The sequence below is a fragment of the Orcinus orca genome, chromosome X, assembly GCF_937001465.1.
Source record: "Orcinus orca chromosome X, mOrcOrc1.1, whole genome shotgun sequence".
Taxonomy (NCBI): domain Eukaryota; kingdom Metazoa; phylum Chordata; class Mammalia; order Artiodactyla; family Delphinidae; genus Orcinus; species Orcinus orca.
The window spans coordinates 32,804,380-32,818,005 of record NC_064580.1 but is presented as its reverse complement, the minus strand read 5'-3'; the positions used below and the strand labels follow the sequence as shown (position 1 = coordinate 32,818,005).

General features: G+C 38.1%; 1 protein-coding gene across 1 annotated transcript in view; it reads right to left on the bottom strand.

The window, feature by feature from the left end:
- CFAP47 (cilia and flagella associated protein 47) overlaps positions 1-13,626 on the bottom strand; it is a 541,109-nt gene that overhangs the window by 330,490 nt on the left and 196,993 nt on the right. Inside the window, 1 exon segment of the mRNA XM_049704952.1 lies at positions 789-984. Within this exon segment, the coding sequence (XP_049560909.1) occupies positions 789-984 (196 nt within the window).

Sequence of the window (13,626 nt, the reverse complement as noted above, 5' to 3'; positions counted from 1 at the left end):
CACTTTGGTGATTAAGTCATGCTACATGGCAATAGTAAAGGAACTTTCCATAGGTAATGAAGGTCCCTAGTCAATGGAATTTGAGTAAGCAAAGGGAGATAATCAGGGGCAGATCCAATTTAATCAGGTGAGAGAGAAAAGTCAGAGAGCTGGTGTACTTCTGGCTTTGAATGAGTTAAATGCCATGTTGTGAGGAGGGGACCACATGTCTAGGACTTGAGGGTGGCCTCTAAGAGCTGAGAGTTGTCCGAGCCAACAGCCAGCAAAAAAACGACGTCTGAGTGCTACAACTACAAGGATTAGTTCTGCCAACAACCAGAGAGCATGGAGGAGGACTGAGCCTCAGAGGAGACTGATGCTATAGCCCACACCTTGAGCTCTGCCTACTGAGACCGTGAGCAGTGGACACTAAACTAACCTGGACTCCTGACCCACCCACCACCTACGCCCCCAAAGAAAACTGGGAGGACAAATTCATGTTTTAAGACACTCAGTCTGTGGTAATTTGTCACACAGCAAAAGAAAACTAATACACTGAGTTTTTAAGCTTGCTTCTCATACCACATAAAGAGATATACCAAAAATTTTTACCAGAAAATTAAACGACTAACGGTGAGACAACTAAATGGGCTTTTGGGGGGCATTTTTAATTTAAATGTACAGTTAAATATTTTAGTAGTTCACTCCAACTATAGAAACAAGTCAGACATTGTTCATGACTCATATAACACAGACAGAAAGAAAAAAGCACCTAAAGAAAATGTGGTCAATTCACATTAGGCATCTACCTGAAATAGTTTTGAGGTAAAATGTTGACATCCATCACAGTTGTTACATCCAAAGGAACAGGATTAAAAAATATGAAAGGAGGGTCAAACAATAACTTGGGTAATTTTACCTCTCCAACCAGACATAACATTCGATAGCAAACTGGATTATCATTTAAATGTATAGGAATATCAGCTGTGTATTTTCTAGGCTGTTCTAATGAAAGAAAAACATTTTTTAAGTATTTTAGATTAGTTCACACACACCAAAAAACATTTACATAATTTAAACCTTACTAAATATTAAGATGTACTATGAAGTTACAGCTCAGTAGAGCAGAATAGATTACCCAGAAACTGGATTTATCCTGCCAAGGAACTTAAGACTTGTAATGAGGTGTCATTGAAATAAAAATCTTTTAAAGTGCACTCTGTCTAGAAATAGAGTACGTCTCCTTACAGTAGATTTTCATTATTATGGGAAAATACATATACCTTGGGGAAACAGTACAACAGGACTTCTTTTTCTAATTGTTTTCCATGCCTTAAAAGGAGCTGCCCATCCCTTTAGTATATGCAGCATGAAGATGAGGTCAGATAACTGCCATAAAGATCTCAGGGAATACTGAGAAATGGATATGCTGAGAGGAAAGGAATGTGCTTTCTTGCAGATTTTTAGATTTATGTAAGGCTGTCAGGGTCGACTGGCCAATTTCACCTGGTAGGAAAAGATAGGAAATTGCCACATGGCAACTCACAGGAGGAAAGGCAGTTTGTGTAGGAGAAAAAGGCTCAGCACAGAAGCAGCAGGCTGGTCTCGGACAACAGGTGCCATCAGAGCCAGCTGCCAATGCCTTTTAAGACCCAAATCCCCAAACGTAAGTCTCACAGGCAGAAAAATGTGATCTCATGAGTATGAATTCAAAGTTATAGTTTAGAAATCAAAAACTTACTGAACTCTGAGTTTTGAATGGATTGCTTTGAGATTATTCCTGGGTTTTAGAAGTGTTAAAGGTTTCTGGGATAATGGAGAAGGGGTTCCTTGTGTAAACTAAGACTACTGGGGATTCAGTAACACATGTTTTTAAGCTCAGGTATGCCTTCTCTCTCATCTGAGATGTAAGTTATATAAAGGTGTTATAGGCATGTTTAATTTTTTTTTAAGAGTTAGGATGAGATCCTAAGGAAGGAGCCTATAGGTTTGACTGCTTGGGTTCAGCCCCATACTGCAGGAAAAGGCAAATGGAAATGTTTCTTATTTCCTTCTAGATGATTCAGTCCATTTCATCTGGATATAAATGTTGATAAGGACATAAAGGAGAAGCTCTGTATAGAAATACAGGTGGTGGCTTTAGCTGGACTACCTTTTATACTATTTCTTTTAGGACCAGACACATTAGAAACTAAGAAGAAATACAAAGAAATATATAATGAAACCTAATAATTTTTATAAAGTAAACTTCAGAATGCAGGGAATATTTGATGTTTTCTATCATCTTTTCAGAGTTCTAAACAGAGGTAATAAAAGATGAAACATTTAAAAAATCTACTAATCACGATATCCTATGTACTGTCTCTCACACATAAATCTAAAGTGCATATACAAGGCCAGGCTAAGAGATGTGCTGGACATAGACTTAATGCAATACTGTGCTAACAGAATATTATGGAGAAAGCGAACACACAGCTCAATGAACTCTCTAAAAAGCTTAAAAGCGGTAATAGGTTCTTATCCTGCCTTTTCTGTTGTTAACATAGCTAGCCGCGGGTATTTTATTAGATTGCCACATGTGTAAAACACAGTAGTGTCCGAGAGATCCCAATGCAAGTGATTTACTGAGGGAGTGCTCTCAGGAGGAACCCGTGGGTAAAGGAGGGAAGCAGAACAGGGCAGGGCAAGAAGCTATGAGAAGCTGTAGTTTTAGAATCCAGATTCAACCTGATTCCACAGGGAGCTCTGGGATATCAGACAGAGCAGGGGGAGGGGGTGGGAGGGAGTGGGTTGGGTCACCTGAGGTAGTAGTGGTGGTTAGACTTAATCTCCTTGGTATCTCTTCATGAGGTATCTTCCTCCAGCCAAGGGCAATCCCCTGGAGAAAGGGACAAACATAACCTGCCAGGAACCAACACCCACAACTGAGAGAGGGATGGAAAAGCCCAGTAATGGGAATCTGGATAGGCCCCAATAGCATATACAAGAGCCTGTAATCTTAACATTGCTTCATAAGTAAGAATAATTAGGAAGAAAAACAGGTAAGTTACTATAATACCCTTTTAAATAGAAAAATAGTCTGGAAATGACATTTGGTATGCTTTAGTTATAGTATATAAACTATAAAGGTACTTAAGCAGATGCTTTCAATTAGAGACAAATAGTAGTATAGACTTCCTCAAAGAGAGAGAAAAAAAAAAAACGTGCATAGATGTTTTTACAAGCACCTTCCTGCTGTTCCTTTGCTCCTGTCTGCTTAAAAAAGGTAGTTGCCATACCTTCACTTCCTAAAGCTCATTATCTGAACAATTCTATGTTTTAATGTAGCACGGATTCTCATGTGGAGAATCTTCTTCATGGATTCTCATGTTGAGAATCTTCTAAGATATGCACATCCTGGGTGTCAGGCTCAGGAAACATTGAGGTTATTTACATGAGAACTAAGAACAATCTTATCCAAGGGGAGTGAGAGTCTAGCCACACAAATTAGATTCAAGAACAGTGGCTAAGATTCAGAAGGGATTGATGATTTGCCTACATACCAGTGCGGATAACAGATACTATCACAGCCCTGCCTCTATCCCTGTGGCAGTCCAAGGAAGAGCAATAAAGGGGGAGTGAAAACTAAAACCCACCTCACTCAAACTCTTGAAAGCCCTGACAGTATAAAGGAGCCCTGCTTGGTTAGCAATATAACAGGTTCTACCCAAAGTGGAGATAAAATATATTTGCCCTACTTTAAGTGATATTGATGGCAAAGGTTCCATCTACAAGGCAAAGGAAATAGGAGACATAAAAGCCCTGACCATGGTTTGAAATAAAAGGCTTATACCACAGTCAGATTACAAGAAGAGAAAATGGCAGATCAAAAGTGTAATCAATCACCAATGCCTGCTAGAATAAAACGGCAGATGTTACAGGATAGCACAAAGAACAAGGACAAGATCTCACTAGGTGTGATTAAAAGAAATCTTAAGTTAATTAGAGACCCACATCTCTCAAGAGGCTGGGAAAAGTAAACAAGTTGCTTTCTGTGCTGCTTATTACGCTGTCCTTCCAAAGCCCTGTGACCTGGGGGGTGAGAAGTTATGTTAATAAGATTATTGGAATCATGGTTTGCACATAAGTGGGGGTGTGTGTGTAAAAAAGTTAGACAGTGGATCAGATTTAGGACAAAGGGATTCGGTCGGGGCCAGGGGTGGACAGAAAAACAGACTTTCAGTCAAAAATCAAAATGCTACCATTGTAACTTGTCCAAAAGGAGACTAACTTGTCCTAACAGTTTTCTGATTAAAAAAAAAAGACTAGAGGAATTTTTTAGTTATTTGAAATGTACAGATGCAGAGAGATACCTCTTATCCCCACATTTAAAAAAAATTATTGTGGTAAGAACACTTAATATGAGATCTACCATTTTAACACATTTTAAAGGTATATTACAGTATTTTTATATGTAGACACAATGTTGTACAGCAGATCACTAGAACTTATTCGTCTTGCATAACTGAAACTTTATACCCACTGATTAGCAACTCTCCATTTCCCCCTTCCCTAGCCCCTGAAAAGCACCATTCTATTCCTTGTTTCTCCTAGTTTGACTAATTTAGTATCTCACATAAGTAGAATCACGCAGTATTTGTCTTTCTGTGACTGGCTTATTTCACTTAGCATAGTGTTCTCAAGATTCAAACATGTCACATATTACAGGATTTCCTTCGTTTTTTTTTTTTTTTTTTGGCTTTGCCCTGCAGCATGTGGGATCGTAGTTCCCCCAACAGGGATCCAACGCGCAACCTCTGCAGTGGAAGTGCAGAGTCTTAACCACTGGACAGACAGGGAAGTCCCCTTTTTTAACGATGAATAATATTCCATTGTAAGGATATACCATATCTTCTTTGTCCATTCATCCATCAGTGACATGCCCCAACACATGCACAGAATCCCTCGGCAAAGTATGGGCAACTTATTGATTTAAAGCATTTAAGGAAATCACTGTTTAATCATTAGATGAGCTCTAAATTGAGAGTTCAGTGGACACTTAAGAAAAAGAATACAAATCTTACAGAATTAGTTCTGTAATGTCATTAAACAAACAAACAGTAACAATAATAACAACAAACCAAAAACTGCAACAACTACTGAGTGGAAGTGAAGTTCTCATTTCCATGGTAGCCATATTACATTACTTATAATGCCCCATTTTCAAAAATAAAATTTGACACACACAAAACACCAACAGTGAATGATCTATACAAAGGAAAAAAAATTGTCAGTAGAACCTGTCCCTGAGAAAGTTCAAACATTACACATACACACACATATTTATATATAAATATATATTATACATAAATTGCAGAGTCGATGTACAGTAAATGAAATGAAAAATTCATTCAACACAGTTTCACCAGTAGATCTAAACTGACTAAAGAATCAGCCAACATGAAAAAAATGTCAGTTGAGTTCCTCCAGTATGAGGAACAGAAGAAAACAGAATGAAGAAAACTAAACAGAGCCTCAAAGATCTACAGGACAATATCAAGTAAACCAATATACACAAAACGAGAAGCCCAGAGATAGAGAAAGAGAGAGCAGAAAGACCATTTGAAGAAATAATGGCCAAAACCATACAAAATTTGATGAAAACCATTAAATGAAACATGTAAGGATTTCAATGAACTCCATGTAAGATAAATTCAAAGAGATCTACTCTCAGACATATTTGTCAAATGGCCAAAAACCAAAGGAAAGAGAGTCTTCAAAGCAGAAAAAGAAAAGTGACTCATTATATATATGGGATCTTCAATAATGTGAACAGCTGACTTACCAAAAACCTTGAAGGCCAGAATGCAGTATGAAGACATATTTAAAGTACTGAAAGAAATAGACTGTCAACCAAGAATTCTATATCCAACAAAATTATCCTTCAGAAATGAGGAATAAATTAGGACATTCCCAAATAAACAAAAAATGATAGACTTCATCACCAGCAGACCTTTTCTAGAAGAAATACTAAAGGGAGCCCTTGAAACTGAAATAAAAGGAAACTAGACAGTAAACTGGATCACAGAAAGAAATAAAGAGGTAAAGGTAAATATATGAGTAACTATAAATGATAATATAAAAGTAGTTTTATTTTCATTTTCCTTGACTATCTGATTTTTTTTAAATGCATACTTATTTCACTTAGCATAATGCCCTCCAAGTCCATCCATGGTGCTGCAAATGGCAAAATTTCTTTTCTTTTTATGGCTGAGTAGTATTCCACTGTATATATATATATACCACATCTTTATCCATTCATCTGTTGATGAACATTTAGGGTGCTTCCATATCTTGGCAATTGTAAATAATGCTGCTACAAACATTTGGGTGCATGTATCTTTTCAAATTAGTGTTTTTATTTTTTTCGCATGTATACCCAGGAGTAGAACTGCTGGGTCATATGGCAGTTCTGTTTTTAGTTTTTTGAGAAACCTCCATACTGTTTTCCACAGTGGCTGCAGCAACACGGATGCACTTCAAGGGCATTACGCTAATTTAAATAAGTCAGATGGAGAAAGACAAATACTGTATGATATCATTCATATGTGGAATCTGAAAAAAAAATGCAACGAATTAGTGAATATAACAAAAAAGAAGCAGACTCACAGATATAGAGACAAACTAGTGTTTATCGGGGGGAGGGGGGAGGGGCAATATAGGAGTAGGGGATTAAAAAGTACAAACTATTAGGTATAAAATAAGCTACAAGGATATACTGTACAGTATGGGGAATATAGCCAATATTTTATAATAACTATAAATGGTGTATACCTTTAAAAATTGTGAATCATTATATTATATGCCTGTAACTTATACAATATCGTACAACTAAACTTCAGTAAAAGGAAAAAAAACCTTAAAACTACACAGAAAAAAAGTATAAGAAAGTAGTATAAAACTGTGTTGATGGGATTATATTGTGCAAAGATGTAATTTGCATGACAATAATAGTACAAAGAAAGGGGATGCTATATTGGAGCAAAGTTTTTGCATACTGTTGAAATGAACTTGGTATTACTCTCAATTACATTTTAAAAAGTAAGATGTTACTAGTATTTTCCAGGGAAGTCACTAAGAAAATACCTCAGAATTTTATTAGGAAAGAAACAAAAAGGGAAGTTAAATGTTAAGCAAAAAGACAGATGTAAATCTTTCCTTAACTTCATTAGTAATTAATCAGTAAATATAAAATAATTCAGTACAGTGATGAAAAGGCTGAGATAAGTAAAATAAACTTTAAAAAATAATCCAAATTCATGTCATCTACAGGAGACACGTTTAGATTCAAAAACACAACTCAGTTGAAAATAAAAGGATGGAGAAAGGATATAAATGCAAATAAAAACTAAAAGAGAGCTGTGGTGGCTATGATAAATTTAGAAAAAATAAATATTAAGAAAAAAATTGCTACTATAGATAAAGAAGGACATTATATGTACTGATAAGAGGACAAACCATTAAGAAGATATAACAATTTTAAGCATATATGCACTTAACAGAGCCACAAAGTACATGATGAAAACCTGGTAGAACTGAAAGGACAAATAAATAACTAAATAATAACCCTATAAAGCTTCAATACTCCACTCCCAATTGTGGGTAAGTCAAGTAGGTAGAAGATCACTAAAGAAATAAAAGACTTAAACAACATTATAAATGAACTGGACCTAACACACATCTATGGAACATTCCACCCAACGAGAGCAAAATACATACACTTCTCAAGTGCATGTGGAACATTCTCCTGGGTAGACCATACTTTAGAGTGTAAGGTAAGCCTCAATATATTAAAAATGACTGAAACCATACAAAGTATGTTCTACAACAACAATGGAACAAAAATAGAAATCAATAATAAAGTGAAATTTGGGAAATTCTCAAATACATGAAAATTAAACAACACACTCCCCAAAAACTAATTATTAAGAAATGGCAGGAGGAGCTTCAAGATGGCGGAAGAGTAAAACACGGAGATCAAATTCCTCCCCACAGATACCTCAAAAATACATCTACCTGTGGAACTGCTCCTATAGAACACCTACTGAATGCTGGCAGAAGACCTCAGACCTCCCAAAAGGCAAGAAATGCCCCCACGTACCTCGGTAGGTCAAAAGAAAAAAGAAAAAACAGAGACAAAAGAATACGGACGGGACCTGCACCAGTGGGAGGGAGCTGGGAAGGAGGAAAGGTTTCTACACACTAGGAAGCCCCTTCGTGGGTGGACACTGTGGGTGGCGGAGGGGGGAAGCTTCGGAACCGCGGAGGAGAGCGCAGCAACAGGGTTGCGGAGGGCAAAGCGAGGAGATTCCCGCAGAGATCGGTGACGACTGGCACTCACCAGCCTGAGAGGCTTGTCTGCTCACGCACCGGGGCGGGCGGGAGCTGGGAGGTGAGGCTCGGGCTTCGGTCAGATCGCAGGGAAAGTACTGGGATTGGCTGCGTGAACACAGCCTGAAGGGGCTAGTGCACCACAGCTAGCCAGGAGGGAGTCGGGGAAAATGTCTGGAGCTGATGAAGAGGCAAGAGACTTTTTCTTCCCTCTTTCTTTCCTGGTGCGCGAGGAAGGGGATTAAGACCACTGCTTAAAGGAGCTCCAGAGACAGGCACGAGCTGCGGCTATCAGCGTGGACCCCAGAGACAGGCAAGAGACGCTAAGACTGCTGCTGGAGCCACCAAGAAGCCTGTGAGCAAACACAGGTCACTCTCCACACCTCCCGTCCCGGGAGCCTGTGCACCCTGCCACTGCCAGGGTCCCGTGATCCAGGGACAACTTCCCCAGGAGAACGCACTGCGCGCCTCAGGCTGGTGCAACATCATGCTGCCCTCTGCCACTGCAGGTTCGCCCCACATCTGTAGCCCTACCTCCCGCAGGCCTGAGTGAGCCAAAGCCCCCGAATCAGCTGCTCCTTTAACCCTATCCTGTCTGAGTGAAGAACAGATGCCCTCAGGCAACCTACAGGCAGAGACGGGTCCAAATCCAAAGCTGAACCCCCGGTGCTGTGCAAACAAAGAAGAGAAAGGGAAATCTCTCCCAGCAGCCTCAGGAGCAGCAGATTAAAACTCCACAGTCAACTTGATGTACCCTGCATCTGTGGATTACGTGAATAGACAACGAATCATTCCAAATTGAGAAGGTGCAATTTGGGAGCAAAGGTATATTATTTTTTCCCCTTTTTCTCTTTTTGTGAGTGTGTATCTGTATTCTTCTGTGTGATTTTGTCTGTATAGCTTTGCTTTCAACATTTGTCCTAGAGTTTTGTCCATCCATTTTTGTTTCTTTTTTACTTTAAAAAATTGTTTTCTTAATAATTATTTTTTATTTTAAAAACTTTATTTTATTTTACTTTATTTTATTTTATTTTATCCTCTTTCTTTCATTCTTTCTATTTTTTCTCCCTTTTATTCAGAGCTGTGTGGATGAAAGGCTCTTGGTGCTCCAGCCAGGAGTCAGTGCTGTGCCTCTGAGATGGGAGAGCCAACTTCAGGACACTGGTCCACAAGAGACCTCCCAGCTCCATGTAATATCAAATGGCAAAAATCTCCCAGAGATCTCCAACTTAATGTCAAGACCCAGCTACACGCAACGACCAGCAAGCTACAGTGCTGGACACCCTATGCCAAACAACTAGCAACACAGGAACACAGCCCCATCCATTAGCACAGAGGCTGCCTAAAATAATAATAAGGCCACAGACACCCTAAAACACACCACCAGAAGTGGACCTGCCCACCAGAAAGACAAGACCCAGCCTCATCCACCAGAACACAGGCACTAATCCCCTTCACCAGGAAACCTACACAACCCAGTGACCCAACCTTAGCCACTGGGGACAGACACCAAAAACAACGGGAACTATGAACCTGCAGCCTGTGAAAAGGAGACACCAAACACAGTAAGTAAAGCAAAATGAGAGACAGAAAAACACACAGCAGATGAAGGAGCAAGGTAAAAACCCACCAGACCTAATAAATGAAGAGGAAATAGGCAGTCTACCTGAAAAAGAATTCAGAATAATGATAGCAAAGATGATCCAAAATCTTGGAAATAGAGAAAATACAAAAACATTTAACAAGGACCTAGAAGAACTAAAGAGCAAACAAACAATGATGAATAACACAAAAAATGAAATTAAACGTTCTCTAGAAGGGATAAATAGCAGAATAACTGAGGCAGAAGAACGGATAAGTGACCTGGAAGATAAAATAGTGAAAATAACTATTGCAGAGCAGAATAAACAAAAAAGAATGAAAAGAACTGAGGACAGTCTGAGAGACCTCTGGGACAACACTAAACACACCAACATTCAAATTAAAGGGGTCCCAGAAGAAGAAGAGAAAAAGAAAGAGACTGAGAAAATATTTGAAGAGATTATAGTTGAAAACATCCCTAATATGGGAAAGGAAGTAGTTAATCAAGTCCAGGAAGCACAGAGAATCCCATATAGGATAAATCCAAGGAGAAACATGCCAAGACACATAGTAATCAAACTATCAAAAATTAAATACAAAGAAAACATATTAAAAGCAGCAAGGGAAAAACAACAAATAACACACAAGGGAATCCCCATAAGGTTAACAGCTAATCTTTCAGCAAAAACTCTGCAAGCCAGACGGGACTGGCAGGACATATTTAAAGTGATGAAGGAGAAAAACCTACAACCAAGATTACTCTACCCAGCAAGGATCTCATTCAGATTTGATGGAGAAATTAAAACCTTTACAGACAAGCAAAAGCTGAGAGAGTTCAGCACCACCAAACCAGCTTTACAAAACAAATGCTCAAGGAACTTCTCTAGGCAGGGAACACAAGAGAAGGAAAAGACTTACAATAACAAACCCAAAACAATTAAGAAAATGGGAATAGGAACATACATATCAATAATTACTTTAAATGTAAATGGATTAAATGATCCCACCAAAAGACACAAGCTTGCTGAATGGATACAAAAAGAAGACCCATATATATGCTGTCTACAAGACACCCACTTCAGACCCAGGGACACAAACTGACTAAAAGTGACCAGAAGGAAAAAGATATTCCATGCAAATGGAAATCAAAAGAAAGCTGCAGTAGCAATTCTCATATCAGACAAAATAGACTTTAAAAGAAAGACTATTACAAGAGACATGGACACTACATAATGATCAAGGGATCAATCGAAAAAGAAGATATAACAATTGTAAATATTTATGCACCCAACATAGGAGCACCTCAGTACATAAGGCAAACACTAACAGCCATAAAAGGGGAAAGCGACAGTAACACAATCATAGTAGTGGACTTTAACACTCTACTTTCACCAATGGACAGATCGTCCAAAATGAAAATAAATAAGGAAACACAAGCTTTAAATGATACATTAAACAAGATGGACTTAATTGATATTTATAGGACATTCCATCCAAAAACAACAGAATACACATTCTTCTCAAGTGCTCATGGAAGATTCTCCAGGATAGATCATATCTTGGGTCACAAATCAAGCCTTGGTAAATTTAAGAAAACTGATATCAAATCAAGTATCTTCTCCAACCACAACGCTATGAGAGTAGATATCAATTATAGGAAGAGATCTGTAAAAAATAAAAACACATGGAGGCTAAACAATACACTACTTAATAGCGAAGTGATCACTGAAGAAATCAAAGAGGAAATTAAAAAATACCTAGAAACAAGTGACAATGGAGACATGATGACCCAAAACCTATGGGATGCAGCAAAAGCAATTCTAAGAGGGAAGTTTATAGCAATACAATCCTACATTAAGAAACAGGAAACATCTCAAATGAACAACCTAACCTTGCACCTAAAGCCATTAGAGAAAGAAGAAAAAGAAAAACCCCAAAGTAAGCAGAAGGAAAGAAATCATAAAGATCAGATCAGAAATAAATGAAAAAGAAATGAAGGAAACGATAGCAAAGATCAATAAAACTAAAAGGTGGTTCTTTGAGAAGATAAACAAAATTGATAAACCATTAGCCAGACTCATCAAGAAAAAAAGGGAGAAGACTCAAATCAATAGAATTAGAAATGAAAAAGTAACAACCAACACTGCAGAAATTAAAAGGATCATGAGAGATTACTACAAACCACTCTATGCCAATAAAATGGACAACCTGGAAAAATGGACAAATTCTTCAAAATGCACAACGTGGGGAGAATGAACCAGGAAGACATAGAAAATATGAACAGACCAATCACAAGCACTGAAACTGAAACTGATTAAAAATCTTCCAACAAACAAAAGCCCAGGACCAGATGGCTTCACAGGAGAATTCTATCAAACATTTAGAGAAGAGCTAACACCTATCCTTCTCAAACTCTTCCAAAATATAGCAGAGGGAGGAATACTCCCAAACTCATTCTACGAGGCCACCATCACCCTGCTACCAAAAGCAAAGATGTCACAAAGAAAGAAAACTGCAGGCCAATATCACTGATGAACATAGATGCAGAAATCCTCAACAAAATACTAGCAAACAGAATCCAACAGCACATTAAAAGGATCATACACCATGATCAAGTGGGGTTTATTCCAGGAATGCAAGGATTCTGCAATATATGCAAATCAATCAGTGTGACACACCATATTAACAAACTGAACGAGAAAAACCCAATGATCATCTCAATCGATGCACAGAAAGCTTTTGACAAAATTCAACACCCATTTATGAAAAGAACCCAGCAGAAAGTAGGCACAGAGGGAACTCTCCTCAACATAATAAAGGCCATATATGACAAACGCACAACCAACATCGTCCTCAATGGTGAAAAACTGAAACCATTTCCACTAAGATCAGGAACAAGACAAGGTTGCCCACTTTCACCACTGTTATTCAACACAGTCTTGGAAGTTTTCACCACAGCGATCAGAGAAGAAAAAGAAATAAAAGGAATCCAAACTGGAAAAGAAGAAGTAAAGCTGTCACTGTTTGAAGATGACATGATACTATACATAGAGAATCCTAAAGATGCTACCAGAAAACTACTACAGCTAATCAATGAATTTGGAAAAGTAGCAGGATACAAAATTAATGCACAGAATTCTCTGGCATTCCTATACACTAATGATGAAAAATCTGAAAGTGAAATCAAGAAAACACTCCCATTTACCACTGCAACAAAAAGAATAAAATATCTAGGAATAAACCTACGTAAGAAGACAAAAGACCTGTATGCAGAAAATTATAAGACACTGATGAAAGAAATTAAAGATGATACAAATAGATGGAGAGATACACCATGTTTTTGGATTGGAAGAATCAACATTGTGAAAATGACTCTACTATCCAAAGCAATCTACAGATTCAATGCAACCCCTATCAAACTACCACTGGCATTTTTCACAGAACTAGAACAAAAAAATTCACAATTTGTATGGAAACACAAAAGTCCCCGAATAGCCACGGCAATCTTCAGAACGAAAAAGGGAGCTTCAGGAATCAGGCTCCTGGACTTCAGAGTATACTACAAAGCTACAGTAATCAAGACAGTATGGTACTGGCACAAAAACATAAATACAGATCAATGGAACAGGTTAGAAAGCCCAGAGATAAACCCATGCACATATGGTCACCTTATCTTTTATGAAGGAGGCAAGAATA